Here is a 20046-nt window from a genome sequence, read left to right on the forward strand (position 1 = left end):
AGTCTGACAGACATACAATCATGTTTATCCTTCCTTCGCCACCAGTTTCGGATAATGGTGTCAACAACGAGTTGTAAAATATTGGTATTTTAGGACTCCTGCCCTGAAGACAAGCACAGCGCCGTGGATCGAGCAGATCCGGCCGCGCCGGCCTAGCGTGCTTCACTTTCTGGCCGAGGCAAACGTCGTCCGCGTGCGCGCATCCCGTGTCCTCTCCCGGGCTTTTACGACTCCCTGGGCAGTACAGTGGGCACCCGGGCCGGCCAGCGGCCACCCTGGATCATGGAGTGGATCCATGGACGTCCCTGGCCTAGCCTGGCCTGGATCCATTCGGCATTGCAATGATTGTACATAATAACACGTGTGGACTGGTCTTGATAATAATGTCTCCTGGCTGCATGGACCCGGGCGGCGGGCGCCCGGGCCTAGTCCTGCATGACGTCAAGACTCAACTCTCAAGCTGGTTCATCATCACGATCCATGATCCACGACTTCAGGTCAGGTGTTCCCGGGCTGTATCAACCTTGGTTGAAAAATAGTTCATTTCAATTATTGTTCTTTCCTATGCTTGTCTCCTGGAGAAGAGAGGATCTGGGCATTGTCAGAGCTGATTAGATGGAAGTAACAGAAATAACAGAAATAAAACTTCGTGCCAGCCTTATCTAACTGAACTTGAACTGTTTTGCGGTGGATGTAACACAAAATCTTCATGTCTAGATTTTGAACTGGTTCAAAGTCCATTGATTGCAAAAGAGCAATTGTCCTGGACTAACTGTTTATCATGGCCTGCGTCCAGGAGAAGGACACTGGCCAGTGGCTGACTAAAAAGCTGACAGCCGACTCGACCTGGGATGCGCAATCCATTTCGGCGTTCCTCAATCAGAAACAGCTGGAGAATGTGGTGCAGTGTTTTGAGAAATTGAGCACCATCCTAAAACTGAAGGTGAGGTGCTGTAGTCATGGTAGTAGGGTCCTCGTCTTTTAAATCTAGGTATGGAGTCTTGGGAGTGCGGAAGTACAATTCATACAATTCATAGGTGGATCAGATCACGTAAACACAAGGGAATGCCCTTGTGTTTACGTGATCCACCTATGTTCTTCTGACTCTTTACTTTAGATGTAATGGTCAGTGTCATTACGCCCTTAATCAGCTTAGATTGAAATCCATTTGTTGCAGTTAGGAATTCAACTGTATGGGTGACCACTCCGTGGAATATTTGAATTCAACTGTATGGGTGACCACTCCGTGGAATATTTGGTGACTAACTTCACAATACTCTGCACATGCACTCACTTCGATTCGGGCGAAATTAGTACTCATGCTCGCACACACACACACACACACACACACACACACACACACACACACACACACACACACACACACACACACACACACACACACTTACACACACACACTTACACACACACACTTACACACACACACACATGCGCGCACACACGCACATACATCCATGCGCATGTGTTCGCACACACACACACACGCACATACATCCACGCGTGTGCGCTCGCACACACACACACACACACATGCTGTGAATATGTTCACTAACCTGCTTTCAGTGTGTACGAAATCCCGATCAGTGTTTGGTGTCTGGTATAGATGTACTGTATATCTGCTACGCGCACTCAATTTCCGGAGAGTCATTTTCATTACCGTAGAATCCCGCGGATAAGCCCACCCGCGTAGAAGCCCATGCTTGCGCATAAGCCCAGACCAAGTTCGAACAACGCGAAGCTTCGTTGTACATGCCCATGGGCCAAGGTCGAACCATGTACGTCGTACATGTACTTTCTTTTTCTTTTTTTTTTGTACATTTCAACACAACCATCGGTTGTTTTTTGTTTGCACAGTGATTTTCAGCAATGTACTTCTCACTTCCTTCGTACTTTTCAATAGCACAATTTTAGTGTCAGCGTATAAGTCCGTGTCCGCGTATAAGCCCATGTTCTTGTATATGCCCACCGAAATGCCCTTGTGAAACAGATAAGCCCAGGGGCTTACCAGCGGTATTCTACGGTATACAGGCTATAGTTATTCAAGTTGATTACATACCGTAAGCCGGTGGTAACGCGGATGTACAAATGTTACTTCTTTTGTTCTACAAGCCATTGTGTCAGTTATTGGAGGTTTTCTTGTTTGTGGGCATTTGACATGCCTTAACCTTACGCATAGTATAATGCAGCAGATAAAGCTATGAAAGGCGACTACATGTCGTGAGATTGTAGCCTGTTGCCACTGCTTTGTATGGCGTGTGTGTGTGTGTGTGCGCGTGTGTGTGTGTGTGTGTGTATGTGTGGGAGTGTGCGCATTTGTGCGGTTTGGCTGTGCGCGTTCTGAACTGAATGCAGGTAATGCTGTCTCTGCTGTACGTTCCCGCGCGGAACCTTGTTGAAGGGCAGGCACATGTCGACTCGCTCATTGCGCTGGGCCGAGGCGATGAAGATGCATGGGTGCGCTTGGTGGCTGACATCATGCAGCCATTGTCAGTGCATGGCACACTCAACTGCATCAATCTGTCTAGCACACAACCAGCACACGCAGCCATGATCAAGCAAATCAAGGATGCATGTAAGCTTGCAGGCACCACTTTGATACGTATGAAGGACATGTACTGCCCAAGCATGAGGGGCAATAGTGGCAGATATCGCCGCCGGTATCGCCCGAGCATGCAATTACCAAAGTTCAACTTGATGGCGTACAGCACACATCAATTGCATTCAGTTGTTGCGTTGCGTATGCATGTATTTCGCGTGGGCTTGTATGATGTTCACTGTTCAGTACATGAAGGTTTCGCAGTAAACCAAAAAATGGGTCGCGTGTCATTGTTGCTGCTTGTCGCAAGTGTCAAATGTCGCGCCTCACATTGCAGAAAGTGATATTATTGTGAATGGTGTGCCGTTGTTGCTGCCTGGCACACGTTGCTCATATCGCACATCACACTGCAGAAAAATGATATTGCGAGAATTGTGTGTTGTTGTCGCGGCTTGTGGCAAGTGTCACATGTCGCACATCTAGGGTGAAGCGATCACTAAAAGTTGATAATCGATTACTATTTTGTCAATGATCGAGTTGTGGGTTATACTGACTATTTTTTAAATGTGTTCAAATTCATTGAAGTATTACTATTTTTCTCCCTTTTGTCAGAAAATGATAACGAAGCATATCAGATTGACGAGGCTACAGATACCTGGTCATTTGGAACCACAGTTCTCCATCGTATCATGATTAGAGTCGTGAGTGGCTTGGCCGGCCTGTTTTTCCAACATTTCTGTGGCTGAAAAGCCTTCCCAGTGCAGCCAGTCTGGGTTGCTGCTGTGTGTAGGGCTTGCTAGTACTTCCAAGTACCGCCAAAGCACAGTACTACATGTACTGTGATAGACTGTAAGCCGTAAAATCGACTCTTACGAGCCGCCCATTTCGATTGTGCAAAATCCCCCAGCATGGTGGCATGGGCGGGTACAATCAACGGAGGTTTTAAGTGTTGGTTCTGTTACTCTTTGTCTCTTCTGCACCTGGTGTGGTGTGTTTGTATTACGTACACGCTGTGTATGTGTGCGTGTGTGTGTGTGTTTTCCTCTCCATGCTAGTGAAAGAAACGAAGCATTCAGAGCTCTTTCCGCGTGAAGCATCGTATCTCAATACCACCGCTCTGAGTGCGGTGGCTGGCTCGCGGCAGCCTGTTGCCGATCATTTCGCGTTGCGCCGATCGAGCAAGGCCGGATCGTCTAAGCACGATATTTTGCAGAAAGGTATGCGGTCAATCAGTGTATTGTTTCACACAAACTCGTCCTGGCGTGTGTATGGGTGGTTGGGATACGTGCGTTCCCTTTTCTCTTCAGGCGACTTAGCCTTGTAGTACAATTAAATTATATTATTTTATATTTATTAATTTTTAATTTAACAATTTTGTCTGACTATGATGGTATCAAGAGTGCATAAACAAGAGTATGCAACTGTGGTTATGGGTCAGTGCGCGGCGCGCTGCCTTCATTACGTAACTTGCCTTCATCACGCTCTGAAAGCATGCATTCAAACTCTCAATTTCTCGCACGAGCCCATCCGTTTTTGCTCGATTCGTTCTAGTACCTACACAATCTCTGAATTCTGGCGCGTGAACTCCAGTTCCGTACGAAAGTTCATTTCAAACTGGAGGGAAAGTGCGGTGTTTGATTTTCCGCAGTGCGCGGACTGCAGCTGAATGATGTAATGAAGGCAGCGCGCCGCGCATCTGGCCCATAGAAAAGAGATCACAGTTGCATACTCTTGTTTATGGACTCTTGATGGTATCTAATGGTATGCCGTATTTTGTGAGTAGTGCAGTAAAAACTCTGTTGCCGGACCCTGTGCCCAGCGGAATCCTGTATTAACCGGACACACTTTTATGCACTAAAGTGCTGTGGATCGAACGTGCATCCCTGGATCAAGCAGAATCCTGTCATGTCGGGACAGTTTCTGTTGCACCGAGGGCGTCTAGTTTGGGCAGGTTTTTGCTGTATCGCTTTTTTCTGGTTAGACTCCAATCTGCAAAGATACGTGTGCAGTCAATGGCTATGCGGCAGTATGCGCACACACCGTGGAAGAGGGGAGTGGTGACACTGACTCTACTCCATTGTCCAAGGATTGCTCTAACATGGTTTTGTGCGCTTTCTCCCTTTTCTCCATTTTTACGCATCCATACTATTTTAATTTAGCTCAAGATGTACTGCGGAAGAATGCTAACTCTTCTCATCGGAGAGAGAACCTTGTTGCTCCTCAACTCGGCAAGTTTCGCAATAGTACTGATGCCGTCCCACTGCGAACACCGACCATTCCGATGGCACCATCTGGTGTGTCGCGGTCCACGCCGTCTTCAGGCCGATCACAACTGCCCTCCAACTACACATCGAAGTCAAAACCAGCCCGCACCACACAGGTTAGTACCCTGCGCCCAGCATGGGGTTGTAAGTCCCCGACCTGCCCACTCAAAGCTACATTCTGTTTCTCTACTTCCCAGCCTTTCTTCACGCTGTTCTGTTACCTGGCAAGAACAGGTGGACAATGTATTGTCAGAGCAATCAGAAACTCTCCTGGGATCATGAGTCTGAACTAGACAGCAGTCCGGTATTGATGGTGCATTCATGTACTGTCTTTTAATACAGCTACTGGACATCGCAATGCCTATGAGCAGGAAGCGAGGTCGTGATAAAGGTAGGTTTAATGGAGCATGAGCTCAGTAGTATGCTGACTGCTGCTGACTGCTGCTGCTGACTGCTGCTGCTGACTGCTGCTGCTGACTGCTGACTGCTGCTGCTGACTGCTGCTGCTGCTGCTGACTGCTGCTGCTGCTGCTGCTGACTGCTGTTGCTTGGCTGGAAAGCTAACAGGATTGCAAGGTGATTGTGGCCACCTCCAGGCTCTCATGAAGCACCCGCACTGCACTTGCCTCTTCTTTTTGATCTTGTACTTTACCTTAAAGGGGAAGTTAAGGCTAAACTCAAAGTTTTACCAGTTGTAGTCTTCGGGGTGCTGAGTCGAATGGTCTTGGTCCGAGGAAGCTGAGACGCTCCCTTCCTACTTTAATCCCAATCGAACTCGCGCACTTCCACCGAAACTGGGTGACTGCGCCCTACTAGATGGGGATTTGTATGCAAAATGTCACTAAAAGCGCCATTTCGTTCTTATAAAAGCACGGATGACCGCGATTGGCCCATATGTTGTAGTCTTTTGGCCGCTGAGTCGACTGGTTTCGGTCCGAAAAGGCTGCGATGCAGCGTTTGGCTCTTATTCCCAATTGAACATGCTTGAACAAGCGGTCACGTGCTCCTGCGTACACCAGTCACCTGGTCACCGTGCCTGCAGGGTACAACTTACTAGCCTGTTTGACCTCCTTTTTTGGGTGCAGTCTTGTCACTCGAGTTGAACTCGAGTTGAACCTTGGTGTGAAAGTTGTCGCCTGCTGGCGCTGTGACCAGGTGACTTGGGCACGCAGGAGCACGTGACCGCTTGTTCAACCATGTTCGATTGGGAATAAAGGAGGAACGCTGCATCGCAGCTTTCTCGAACCAAAACCAGTCGACTCAGCATCCAAAAGACTACAACATATGGGCCAATCGCGGTCATCCGTGCTTTTATAAGAACGAAATGGCGCTTTTAGTGAGATAACACCTCACGTTGTGGCTGCTGTTGAAAATATCCTGTGCTGCGCTTTCAGTGCCTGTCGTATGCTGAAGTACTTTTGCCGTGTATTATGTGCCCTGTGTTAATTTTTCTTCTTCTTGCAAAGCAACAGGAAAATATAGGATTTTTTTAGTCTTTGTATGGATGCATGCATGTGACGAAGTCAAATGTTTCCAGTTGTGACAGGAACATTCTGTTTTCAGGACATGTAGGTGGTGAGATGTTATAAATGATGCTGACAAGATATGGCATCATGTTTTTTTGTCATCTGCTCGTGTTATGGCTGGGGTGTTGCAGCGGATACTGAAGCAGATGAGTCCAAGTCTAAGAAAGAAAAACCAGATCCAAGCTTGCCAAAGGCGGGTCGAAGGAAATCGTCGACAAAGGATGCTGGCAAGAAGAAGGACACTGCCGGTGCACCCACAGCTACAACTCCTACCACCCCGTCAGCTGCTCCAACACCGACAGAAGGTGCAGGCGCGCCATCGCTGTCATCTCCTAACGGCCTATCTAGTGTGAATCCCATGCCAGACTACGCTAAAGGTGTGTACATGTAGTGCATGTAGTACAGTCATGTACATGTAGTTCTATGTGGATGCACGGTGGCTGTTGTGGCTGTGCAGTCTGATATGCTTGCTGTATATACCACTATGCAATTCGTGTTTTTTTTGTTTGGGTTGGAGGTGTGTGTGTGTGTGTGTGTGTGTGTGTGTGTGTGTGTGTGTGTGTGTGTGTGTGTGTGTGTGTGTGTGTGTGTGTGTGTGTGTGTGTGTGTGTGTGTGTGTGTGTGTGTGTGTGTGTGTGTGTGTGTGTGTGTGTGTGTGTGTGTGTGTGTGTGTGTGTGTGTGTGTGTGTGTGTGTGTGTGTGTGTGTGTGTGTGTGTGTGTGTGTGTGTGTGTGTGTGTGTGTGTGCGTGCGTGCGTGCGTGCATGTATAGGTGGGGTAATTTCCAAGTCCATCCAGAGTCTGGGGATTTCAGGGGGTTGTCAGCTGTTGGTTTGTCTTGTGCACTGCTCACAAACATGTTCCTAATAATCGATCGGTCGGATAAGTTAATACTGCACTAGCGAAGATGTGTTTATCCACTTCTAGAACATAGTTTGGTGCCCTGTCTCAGGTCATGGTTTGAGAATACCGGTATACAACTTCCTTGCTCCCGGTTGGAGCAAGAAATCCTATTGTGGTTTGGCTTGGCATAGTCTAGATGCTATCTGTATGAAACTTGTAGTGGAAGCTGAAGTTGTTTTATTGCTTATTAGTTTTTGGAAAGGCCAGCATTGATGGTTTAGTGTCCTCTCATCTTGTAAGGAATGTAGTTATATTTACCCAGTGTTGTGTGTGTGTGTGTGTGTGTGTGTGTGTGTGCTGTGCTGTGCTGTGCTGTGCATACATGGTCGTGTATATTAGGTCTGACGCAAGCCAGTGATGCGGTATCGTCTGAACCACCGCTGACTTCACCTCCCCCGGGTTCCGCCACTCCACCTATTACTCAGCTGAACGTTGATGTAACTTCACCAGTGAAGATCTCAATGGCGCCATCATACCGGCCTTCTCTCGGCCAGGACAACGATGCTGAAGAGGAAGAAGAACATGAGGAAGGGGAGGCAGAAGAGGTTTTCCACACTAACAATGTCAAGAAGCAGCCTAGTTCCACCGCCCCACTGCATGCTTCTCCTGCAGCTGCGGCGAACCTGACGAAAACACCACGGAAATCGTTGGGTAAGCTTGCAGGGATGAGTTTGGCTTCTTACATGGATTCCAGAGCGAGCGTGCAGGCATAGTCATGCGCGTACGTGTGTGTGTGTGTGTGTGTGTGTGTGTGTGTGTGTGTGCCATTGCCCTTTCTTGTCAGAATTCACTGGCCGATGTGTGTTACCGGCTGTTCAATCTTCTCGTGCAGGCTTGTGGTGCTGCTTGGGCATTGGCCTGGTAGCCCAGATTGGCAGAAGATTCACTTACTCTGTGTGCAAACTTGATTTCCATGAGCATGGATGGGCTATCTTAGTCTTGGCTGCAGACTAATGATACTCTAGCAAACTGAATGGCTTCACAGTTGCTTGCATGATCAGATATCGGCCGGTCTGCTGGCCCACACATATACAAATCAGAGGCAACGAGGACCCTGGCTAGCACCATACACTACTACGTAACGTCTTTTGCATAGCTTCGGGAATAGATTATGTTTCCAGTCTGCTGACATGCTGTCGAAATCAGATGTCTCCCTTCCCAGCGGCAACCAGTCACGTCGTGTAAACCGGCCCTTGCGGAACCTAGTTTGTCGACCTATGCATGCCAAGTTCAGGACTGGAGTGAAACAAAGTCCAACTGATCATGCACTCTCACTCTGTACTGGTCTATGCTGTGAGACGAAGTCAAAACAACTCAACCCAGATCACTGAGCAAGCAGCTAACCAAACTTTCTCTTGCATCACTCCGAAAACACGGCCGAAATACTGGCCTGGCGGCTGCCAGACCTACCCGGACCGCAGCGAATGGTTCTGTCATACTATATGTATGACTCTACATTGAAACCCCCTAGGCTTTAACCCTTTACCTTCTGTGTGTACATGAATCGACCGAATTTGGTCGATGGACATGCATGCACTAAAACTTGCGTAACTCAATCAATTCCTGACGGAATCTCAAAAACTAAATATGCAGGAAGAAGCCAAAGAGCCTAGCTTTGAATTGCAACAATCGGCAAAGAGCTGCGATGCCGCAATTCAAAGATATCGCGCTCGACATTTCAGCCACGGCAAAAGTCGATTTTTTTCTGAGTGACTGGCCTTGAGCTGGGGATTTCCCCTCTCCTGACATGCTGAGTCACCTGGGCATGTTTTGAGCGCGTGGGCAGCATAAAAAGAAACTCAAGCAAACAAATTTGAAATGTTTACGATGAAGAAGTGAGAAATGGCTGATGAGGAGAGGATTTTCTCGGATACCCAGCGGTGGGGAGTATTTGAAGCACCCTGGCGTTGGATATGTGATCTCAGTAGTGTCCAGTTTGAGCTCATTGTACGCAGCTCGTGGAGAGCTTTCCAGAATGCCCAAGATTGTGAAAATTGGTTGATTAGAACCAAAGATATTCTCAAAATGAGGTGAGAAATATCGCATTTGGAACTGCCTGGGAATTTTGGTCAGAAGGTAAAGGGTTAAGGGGTACACTTGTGCTGTGGCGTACGCAACATAGCGATGCTGTGTGAACTCCTTTCACGTAACACTGTAGCGCTGTGTGAACTCCTTTCACGTAACACTGTATAGCTGTGTGAACTCCTTTCACGTAACGCTCAGGCTGTAGCGCTGTGTGAAATCTGCTTTGTGATGTTTGCTATTCACTCCTGGCACGTTGTGTGTGTGTGTGTGTGTGTGTGTGTGTGTGTGTGTGTGTATAAGTGTAAGTGTAAGTGTAAGTGTGTGTAAGTGTGTGTGTGTGTACTGTGTGTGTATGTGTGTGTATGTGTATGTGTACGGTGTGTGTGTGTGTGTGTGTACTGTGTACTGTGTACTGTGTGTGTGTATTGTGATAGGTTCATCGCGCACTGTACCGTTTAGCCGCACGCCGGCAACGCCGCCAGTGGCCAAGAAGTCCGAGAGCTTGGCATCGCTTCGATCCCCTGCCAAGACTCCGTCGTCAACCGTGCCTGCTGCCATCACGGCAACAACGGCTCAACTGTCGTCTCCCGTTGTGCCAGTTTTGCCTCCTCTGTCAAGTACAGCGGATGCAGCTACGCTAGCAAATCTATCCCAAGCGACACGCCTTCCTCAGGTATGTGTGCATGGCAGCCATGTAGCTGCCCCTTTTGTCTGACTTGTAATCGTTGTTTGTGTCGTGAAGCGAAGAATGAAACACGGCCCTGCAGTAACACTACCCGATAGGATTGCCGTGCTACCTGGATGGAATTACCCGAGCCTGATAACCGAAGATAACGCTATCCACTACGTCCCAATTTGATAGCTCCGCTGCAAACCCTGCAGCACTCAGATTATGTAAATGCTATGCGGCTAGCAGTAGAGTGGTCAGAGACTAGATGCATGCCTTTGTTGTTTGCTCTTGAGACACGTCTTGGTATGATTGTACTTTGAATACAGTGAAACCTGTCGAAGGCGACCACTCAAGGGAAGAGAAAAAATGGTCGCCTTGGCCAGATGGTCTTCTTATCCAGGTTCAGTGGGTCACGTGACCATATCCACTTCATAATGCATGTGATATTATCATTTTGATCAGTGCATCACACTGCGCACACCTATGCTACTCTAGCAGGACCCGTGTGCCTGGGGTCCTGAGACCTGTCAAGTGCCGTGCACGCATCGTGTACCATTGTATATCTACACTTCCTTCGCTGATGTGTACATCTACCATGCATGGTGCACCATGCAATGCGTACATTTACACATACTATCAAGGGCGCAACGCGGTCGCGTTGAGCGAGTGGTCGCCTTATCCGAGCTGTTTTGAATGTGAATGCGCCCGTGACAAGGAATATTGGTCGCCATGGTCGAGTGGTCGCCATTACAGGTTTTACTGTATGTGTGTTTGTGTATGGTATGCTTGTATGTTTGTGTATGGTATGCTTGTATGTTTGTGTATGGTATGCTTGTATGTTTGTGTATGGTATGCTTGTATGTTTGTGTATGGTATGCTTGTATGTTTGTGTATGGTATGCTTGTATGTTTGTGTATGGTATGCTTGTATGTTTGTGTATGGTATGCTTGTATGATCGTGTATGGTATGCTTGTATGTTTGTGTATGGTATGCTTGTATGTTTGTGTATGGTATGCTTGTATGTTTGTGTATGGTATGCTTGTATGTTTGTGTATGGTATGCTTGTATGTTTGTGTATGGTATGCTTGTATGTTTGTGTATGGTATGCTTGTATGTTTGTGTATGGCGCCTGGTTTGTACCTAATGTGCATGCATGTGTGGCCTCTTCCCCTTGCAGACGGATATTCTCCGTGCAATCCAAGATCAGAAAGACCGGCACGATCAATCTCCTATGGCGTCCAGTTTTATTACACAGGCCCTGCTGAAAAAGTCGCAGAAATCGCCTCAAAAGGATAACTCAGCAGCTACAGCAACTGTTTCGCATCTCCAACAGCTTCGACAACAGCAACAACTGCAATCACAGCTAGAGAAACAACAGCTCGAACAAAAGCCACAGCAGCAGCAGACACCACCACAGCAGCAGACACCGCCGCCTTTGCGGCAGACACCGAAGCAGCAGCCACAACAGCAGCAGCAGCAACTACAACAACAACAACACCAACAACAACAACAACTGCAGCAGCAACATCAACAACAACAACAGCAGCAGCAGCAGACTCAACAGCAGCAGAAACAGCAGCAGGCTCTGATAGCACAGCGACAGTATCTACAAGCTATTCAACGCCAGGCGCATCTGTCCAGACAGGATCAGCAGTTACCTGCTGCTAATGCTCCTACCACCGCAGCAGCAGCCACTGCTGTGCCTGGAAAACTTCTTATCCCAGGAAGCGCCACAGCGTCTGCCCCGAATGTTAGTGTAGAGCTACTCCGGCAGCATAATCAACTTCTGCAGCACCTTCAAAGTGTTGGTACACCACAGCAGGTTGCGGCGTTAACTGCTGCCATCGTGAAGCACCAGCACCAGCAGCGACAACAGCAGCAACAGCAACCGCAACAACAACTCCAGCAACCGCAAAGCCAACCGGCTTTGGCATCCCCTACGCCCTCTAGTGCTCCTGCACCTGCTGCTCAAGCTGTTGCAGTAACTACCAAGCAAAGCCAAGCCAAGAAGTCTTTGACACTGACGGTATGCTTGTCCTTCACATACATACATACATACATACATACATACATACATACATACATACATACATACATACATACATACACACAGACACACATACACACATACATACATCTTGATCTTGATTCTGCTGCCAAGTCTGGGTACGCAGTCCCCGAAGGGACAGGTCAAATGGTACTAGTCACCCTGCTGCATCGGTGGCGTGTCCGGCCGCTAGTCGAGCGGAAGGTCCGGTGACAGGCGGAGCACTCCAGGGGTGGTGCCGCTGTAGTTTGGATGTCAGTCAGTTTGCACTTGTGTCGAGTCCTTCCACTGATGGACGTGAACATACATACATACATACATACATTTTTTTTCTTTTTTCGGGGTCACGGCCTCTTTTACGGGCAAGATAAAGTCATGTAGATGTGAAAAAAATAGATACCATGAAAAGTAAAATAGAATTTTATTCAAGTACAATACATTGGAAAACTCCAAGAAATTCCACGTAAAACAGACGAAATTCAGTTCTCAATGGCCGATGCCTACCCCAGCACCATCCTGCGTCGACAGGCCTGTCAGGCACCTTCTGGACCCGCGTAGCCGGAGGTCGACTGCATGGAAAACTGCAAATTGGTTATGAATTCGCACCCAAGCCATGATGATTGAAAATGGCTTGTCCCACTTGAGGGCGAGGTGACCAGCAAGTCGCTTCTGATAGCTGGCGTATTCGCGATGTAGCACCCCATCTGTGGAACAAACCAGTGATGTGAACGACCCACGGAGGTCCTCGGAGGCCTGACGGCACTTCTTTTTCTTCGCGTTGCCAGCGCGGTTGGAAGCAGCTTCCCAGGATGAATGGGAGTAACTGGGTGTGTTGGCATCAATGATGCGATTATCAAAAAAAATGCCACCCCGTTATCCTCCCACACACCCCGGGCAAGCCAATCTGCCCGAAGAGCAGGCTGCCCCGTCCGATCACCCTCCGGCACCATGATCGGCTCGACGACAACACCACCGAATGCCATATCAGCTAGCTTTGCATCGCTATCACGCAGATTATTGTGGCCTCGCTTGATAAGTCCACCTTTCGGGCAGTCAAGGCCATGCTGAAGAGAGAAGGGCTTCCCGCCACCATCACATTGCGCTGGCAGGGCAAGCGGCTGCCGACCATAGCGGATGTCAAGTTGATCTCGGAATTCTGTACTCGACAGATCATACCCCTCGTGCTTCAGGGGCAACACCGTAAGCCATCCGGAGGCATTTCCCCCGTACGATGTGGGAGAGGGTGCGCTCCTCAAGCTGTGGCAGGTCACTGAGAATCGATTGGCTGATTTCAGCGGAAATCACATCCCGTTCCCTGCTGATTTGGCTTGCGATGCAACGACAGTGAGCGCTGTGATCATTTATGTTTACGGGGTTACCAGATTGGATGGAGTTGCGCAGGATGTCAGTTGCGTTTCTCGAGTTCTGGTAAGCCTGGGGTGCTGTGTGGACAGGGTCGGCCAAAGCCAAGCCACCATACCTGACTGGCAGGGTGAGGAGCTTGTGATACATACATACATACATACATACATGCATACATACATACATACATACATACATACACTTGAGAGGGACGAAAAGCGTTTGGGGTGCTGTGTGGACAGGGTCGGCCAAAGCCAAGCCACCATACCTGACTGGCAGGGTGAGGAGCTTGTGATACATACATACATACATACATACATGCATACATACATACATACATACATACATACTCAAGTCTGTGGACAGCAACTGTTTCGTTCTGTTCGGCTGCAACCACACTAAGTACAAAATCACGTACAAACGGCATTACAGTCGTTTTCGCGCTCCTTCTCCTGTGTACAACTTTGTTTTTGTACCTGGTCATCGTACATAGCATCAGCATCAGCATTGTTTTTGAATTTCTCGGTGTTTTCCAGCGCATGGCACACGCTTTGGTACGACAACGTCACGTGCTGGTCGCGCGAAAACGTCATCTATGCAGACCGAAAAGTGTAGTGTGGTTGCGTACCGACTTGTACTGAGATATGCATGAAAATTTGTACTGTGATTTTTACTTAATGTGGTTTCGGCCTTAGGCTGCAACCACACTAGGTACAAAATCACGTACAAACGGCATTACAGTAGAAAACGTCATGGCGACGTGTGCTAAATGCAAAATGCGCTTTGTAGGTTTTCAGCAACTGGCGCACCCCTGTAGAAAGCCACGTTTGTCGTTTTCGTCGTTTTCGCGCTCCATCTCCTGTGTACAACTTTGTTTTTGTACCTGGTCGTCGTACATAGCGCACCCTGTAGAAAGCCACGTTTGTCGTTTTCGTCGTTTTCGCGCTCCATCTCCTGTGTACAACTTTGTTTTTGTACCTGGTCGTCGTACATAGCATCAGCATCAGCATTGTTTTTGAATTTCCCGGTCTTTTCCAGCGCATGGCACACGCTTTGGTACGACAACGTCACGTGCTGGTCGCGCGAAAACGTCATCTATGCAGACCGAAAAGTGTAGTGTGGTTGCGTACCGACTTGTACTGAGATATGCAAGAAATTGTGTACTGTGATTTTTACGTAGTGTGGTTACGGCCTTACATACATACATACATACATGCATGCATACATACTTACATACATACATACATACATACAGTCAACTTCGCTAATAACGACTGCGGATATAACGACAATTCGCGAATAACGACAGAATTTCCATGCCCAGAGCAAAGTCCCATCCCACTGTAATACATATAATGAGACTTCGGGTATAACGACACTTCGCGAATAAGGACACCTTGTTGATGCCCCGCCGAGTGTCGTTGTAAGCGAAGTTGACTGTACATACATACATACTGCGAAGTACATAAATTCATACTGTATTTCCCCGATTATAAGTCACACTTGGTTATAAGTCGCAACCCATTCTCAGATCTGAGCCAAAACTGGTCACGTGGGTCTCCCCGGGGGGGGGGGGGGGGAGAGAGAGAGAGAGAGAGAGAGAGAGAGAGAGAGAGAGAGAGAGAGAGAGAGAGAGAGGGAGAGAGAGAGAGATTCAAAAGAAATCTTGGAAAGATGACTCAATTGGCTATGGAACCGCCCAATGGCAGTCACCCCCTGAAACTCTGGGTGGACTTGGAAATGAACAATGCTTTCAATCTGCTTGATGCAGCAAGCACTACTTGCAATTTACGCTCTACACATTGTGCATGTTGGTGAGTGGTAAACAAGAGAAAATAACCCCCAAGAGTGTGCAAGTTCAGCTATGGAGTCTGCGATGACAGAACTTCACATCACGTGACGAACGCGTACACATTATTTGCACCCTGTGCATGATAGATACATGGTTGCGCGCAACGTGGCTCAACTCTCTTGTGGTCACTTTGCACTGTTTGACAGAGTACTAGTAACCTATTGAATCATGTCCAGTGATGCGAAGTTCTACCGTCGTCGTAACACTGAATAGAGGTTGTGCAGGCAGCTGCACACTCTTGGGGGGTTTGTACTCTTGGTTTAAGCTATTGATGTTTGTGAACCTTTGATTTAATTTGTTTAGACGGATCAAGCACGACAAGCCCGTGAGATGTTCAATAGTGCTAATCGAGTCACCCCGGTAGAGAAACAACACATCCTGGAGTTCATGGCTGGCAGTCGAGGTAAGACGTCTGGTATCCTTTTCTGAATGGGTTTACTTACTGCAGGAACTTTGTGTATGGTGTGTGTGTGTGTGTGTGTGTGTGTGTGTGTGTGTGTGTGTGTGTGTGTGTGTGTGTGTGTGTGTGTGTGTGTGTGTGTGTGTGCGTGTGTGTGGGGGGGGGGGGGTGCACTTTGTCAGTACATGTAATACTGTAGCTAGAGTCCATGACCAATACATGCAGTATGCAACTGTATCCTCATGGGCCAGTGCGCGACACGCTGCCTACATAACTTGTCTGTGTCATGCCCTAGGCGCTTGCACCCAAACTTTTGATCTCTTATGCCAGCAGATGTGGGTGTGTTTGATTCGTCCGAGTCCTGACACAATACCTAAAAATTAATGCTGTTGGCATGTACTTCAGGTCCGTTTGATGCTTTGTTGCGAAGTACAGGGAACAGCTGGTTTTTGTCTTCCATACTCTGATGTAGCTGCATGGACATGTACATGGTGCAATGAAGGCAGCGTGCCACTGAGCTGTACGCCTATAAGTTAGAAGACAGAGAGAGAGACAGACAGAGACAGACAGAGACAGGCAGGCAGGCAGGCAGACAGACAGAGACAGACAGACAGACAGACAGACAGACAGACAGACAGACAGACAGACAGACAGACAGACAGAGACAGACAGACAAACAGACAGACAAACAGACAGAGAGATACAGACAGAGACAGAGAGATGAGTTTTGCTTTTGCTTTTTTGTTAGCTGTTGCACCAGTGATGCCATGCTCCGTGATTGCCAATAAAAGAGGTCTTCGACTCGGAGTACATAAGGCGGAGTGTGCTATTCCTCATATCCACATAATATGTGGATATGAGGAATAGCACACTCCGCCTTATGTACTCCGAGTCGAAAACCTCTTTTATTGGCAATCCCCCATGGGAATGCGTTCACAACAACGCTGTTTTTCATTTACATCATTTCGACCTCCAGGATACGATAAAAGCTGATGTCCCAGGTTGTATTGATGCCGCGTGGCACTGTAGTCGCAGATTACAGCTCCCGTGATTCATCAAAAATGACGCAAGCGACGAATTCCGTTCTCCCAAACCAATACTGAGTTACACACTCTGGTTTATGTACTGTTGTCCACGCTCTTTGACTTGAACGCAGACTTGAGGATAAAGCCTTTCAATACGGACACGATACCTACACTCTCCAAATACGAGGAGGCTGCCTATCATACATCATCATAGAAAACATAATCCCGAATCCAGCCTAGTCCACGATCACACCATGCAAGGGGTGAGAATGACAGGGCATTCTTGGGGAGATTCTACGCTGCTTTGAGAGCATGTACATACCGTATTATCTCCATTATAAGCCCAGCGCTTATATTTTTCAACCAGTCCGGACCCTGGGCTTATATTGGAGACTGGGCTTCTACTAGAGACTGGGCTTATAATGTTTCAACCACCTGGTACATGTACATTGCCTATTATTTTTCATTATATCAGTAGCAGAAAGTTTCCCAATCCCAGCAGGTACCGGGACTGCAGTTTTGTGCTTCCTGGTACACAGAGTCGGTACTTTAGATCTCGGGGATCACAGACTTTTACCACAGCATGTGTTTATGTTTATGTTTATGTTTTTGTACGCGAACCCCGTCGAATTTATTTATTTATTTATGTGTTTATGTGATGCTGTGTGACGTCAAACATGCATGAACATGATCCATACGGTTCTCCATTATAAGCCCTGCGCTTATATTGGAGACTGTGCTTGTATATCTTCGAAGCCCTCTTGGAGTGCGCTTATAATAGAGACTGGGCTTCTACAAGAGACTGCGCTTGTAATAGAGATAATACGGTATGTGTTGGATATGACCATTGACTACCGAATCATGTGCCAAGAGCAATTTGTGGACTTGTAATCCTGTTAAAGACAGCTTTTTGCTCTGTTGTTTTGCCTTCTCTTCTGTGTGCGTCTGGATAGAAAACCCCTACCCAGCGCGTGGTGATAAACAACTTATTGTGCTCAGCCAGGCGGATCAAGTTGAGGTCATTGACGGCCAGAAGACGCTCCTTTCCGTGGAGATTGTCTTTGAGCTGAACTACTCGACTGGTCAATGGAGACGATTGCAACGCAAGAAAGTTGTTCCGCATGGAATGACAGCAGCATCGGCGGCAGCGGCGGTGGCAACAACAGCAGGTGTGCTCTCTTCTGCACAGGCTCCTCCTGCCAAAAAGTGAAGAGACTGCCACAGCTTGGGTCCTACTTCGCATCTTAACGACCCATCATTGAAACTTCTGCGCAGTATTCTGCCATGGAATTATTGAGACTTGGGAAGCTCCCTGCTGCGGCCTTCATTCATCCTAGGTGGACTTGTTATAGAACACCGCCATTGTGTTTGCTATGGCCCACATGTCCCAGGTAGGATTTTACTTCCTTCTCTGTTGTTGTTGTTGTTGTTGTTGTTGTTGTTGTTGTTGTTGTTGTTGTTGTTGTTGTTGTTGTTGTTGTTGTTGTTGTTGTTGTTGTTGTTGTTGTTGTTGTTGTTGTTGTTGTTGTTGTTTTTTACTGCCTGGCATCTTACTAACCTTACTACATGTTTCTTACCCCCCCCCCTGCTTTTAATGTTTTTATCCGTCCTGGGTTTTTCGACACTTTTCGTTCATCGTCCTTAGTCAATGTGTTGTGCCAATGTGCTCCCCGGCCTCGCTCTGTGTCTTATCACTACTATACTACTACTGTAGTACTTTATCTTTCCATAGAAGTTGACGTTGTGTCTGCACTGCGTGTGCCGGTGCTTGGACACCCTTTCTTTGCTGAAGCAACTCAGTTATTGAGTGAAGTTGCTGTTGCTGCTCTACTACACTGCTGTTAGTGTCCATGGATGTTAGTGTCCATGGATGTTAGTTTGCCTTCGGGTCAAGTGGCCGGCCACTATTAACTATTGCTGAAATTGCGGTATTGCTGGCAGTTCGATAGTGAAACTGCAAAGTTTCTTTGAGTCCTTTTTGTCTGGCTGTTGATTTCCATCTCATAGTCTAGTATGCTATTTTTTATTCTGCCCGCCAACCTGATTATAACACCTTTTTTTAACCATCCCTGTTCGTATGTATGACTACTAGTCTAGTACAGTGTACTTGCCTTGCACACTTTACTTTTGTGAGTGACTGTGGCACTGCTTGTTCACTAGTGCCCGTGTGTGTGGTGGTGGTGGTGGGGGGGGGGGGGGGTAGGGCGTTGATGTGTGTGTGCTGGGGGGGGGGGGGGGGGGGTGCGTTGGTGTGGGTGGGCGTTCTTGTGCTTGCGCACAAAGGACATCTATAAGGAAGGTACAGTAATTGCGAAGAAGCTGACCATTTCCACTCACCCGTGTGGTACAGTGAATTGTACGGCAAAAATAGTAGCTATGCGGTCTACATTGTATGCATCGTGCGTGTGCACCAGGGGCCAGGGGGCCGTGTTTTTATGGTTGCAACTTGCAAGCCAGAGAAGCATGTGGTATGTGTCATGTACGCACAGGCCCGAATGGGTGATATTTTGTCATCAGTATTGATTTTTACAATCATAGCTGTCATCGTGGGTGTTGTAATGTATAATGATGGTGTATGCTATGATCATGAATTATGCGAAAAATTAAAGGAAAATAGGCGCTGTGTACGTACAATGCAAACAAGTGATTGTACTCGTACTACAAAAATCAAGTGACCATATATTTATAATATCAAGAGTACATAAAAAAAAATAAAAAAATAACATACCCCCTTCTTAATTCTTTGTACCCATGGCCCGGCCGGGTGACACCAAGATCAAAAGTACATACCCCCCCCCCCCCCCTTCGGTCATTATACTCTTTTATAGTAGGCACTTCAGTCACGTGACAGAACCTGTCAAAATTTGCTGAGGTGAGAGTGCGTACTTGCGTGGCACCAGTCAAGTGCATGCGCTAAACTGTACAGGTACGCGCTATGCTTCGTTGTACGGGCTGATAGTTGGGCGCATCGTGTTGCTCTGACGTTCAGCTTTCAGTAGATCCCGCATACGTCATAGTGCGTACATTTTTGCGAGTTGTAGATCACGTACACTACCAGCAAAGAGTTTTTTCACAAAGAACTGTTGTTTGCTCGCGTTTGAAACGTTGCTTATCGTCTTCAGCGTCGTCTTTCCATTCGGAAACAGTAGAGTTCTTGTTTACCAGGGTTTGCGCATCGCTGCGCAAGGAGACATTATGTACGTAGGCACTGAAAAGTATGCGCTTTAGGCGGAGGAGAACGACGATGCGTCGTCCTACCTGGGCGAATCCTCAAAGCGTACTGAAAGCCAAGTTTTGACACGGTTGCGCTGGAAGGCCTACTGATGTTTACGAACAATCAAAAGGCACAGTGGCTGCTGGAGAAACCCTCTGATGAGGGGATGCTTTGATATACGCAGCCAGGCACGCTTCACCAA

General features: G+C 47.6%; 1 protein-coding gene across 1 annotated transcript; it reads left to right on the plus strand.

Annotated features, from left to right (window-relative positions):
- The first annotated feature begins 514 nt into the window (after positions 1 to 514).
- On the plus strand, positions 515 to 18754 carry LOC135809128 (negative elongation factor A-like). The gene is made up of 11 exons (XM_065322398.1): positions 515 to 943; positions 2374 to 2593; positions 3613 to 3774; positions 4717 to 4937; positions 5164 to 5212; positions 6479 to 6724; positions 7589 to 7900; positions 9709 to 9947; positions 11122 to 11970; positions 15509 to 15608; positions 17584 to 18754. The coding sequence occupies exons 1-11, from the start codon at positions 782 to 784 to the stop codon at positions 17838 to 17840; spliced, it is 2817 nt and encodes a 938-aa protein (XP_065178470.1). The 5' UTR covers positions 515 to 781; the 3' UTR covers positions 17841 to 18754.
- The last annotated feature ends 1292 nt before the right edge of the window (positions 18755 to 20046 follow it).

Source organism: Sycon ciliatum, chromosome 2 (genome assembly GCF_964019385.1).
Source record: "Sycon ciliatum chromosome 2, ocSycCili1.1, whole genome shotgun sequence".
Lineage (NCBI taxonomy): Eukaryota > Metazoa > Porifera > Calcarea > Leucosolenida > Sycettidae > Sycon > Sycon ciliatum.

What these genes read in the sequence shown, in the direction of transcription:
- LOC135809128 (XM_065322398.1), top strand. Translation starts at nt 782, where the DNA reads ATGGCCTGCGTCCAGGAGAAGGACACTGGCCAGTGGCTGACTAAAAAG. An exon ending in GAAGCGAGGTCGTGATAAAG is followed by an intron (nt 5,213 to 6,478) that starts GTAGGTTTAATG and finishes GGGGTGTTGCAG; the next exon opens with CGGATACTGAAGCAGATGAG. An exon ending in AGAAGTCTTTGACACTGACG is followed by an intron (nt 11,971 to 15,508) that starts GTATGCTTGTCC and finishes TAATTTGTTTAG; the next exon opens with ACGGATCAAGCACGACAAGC.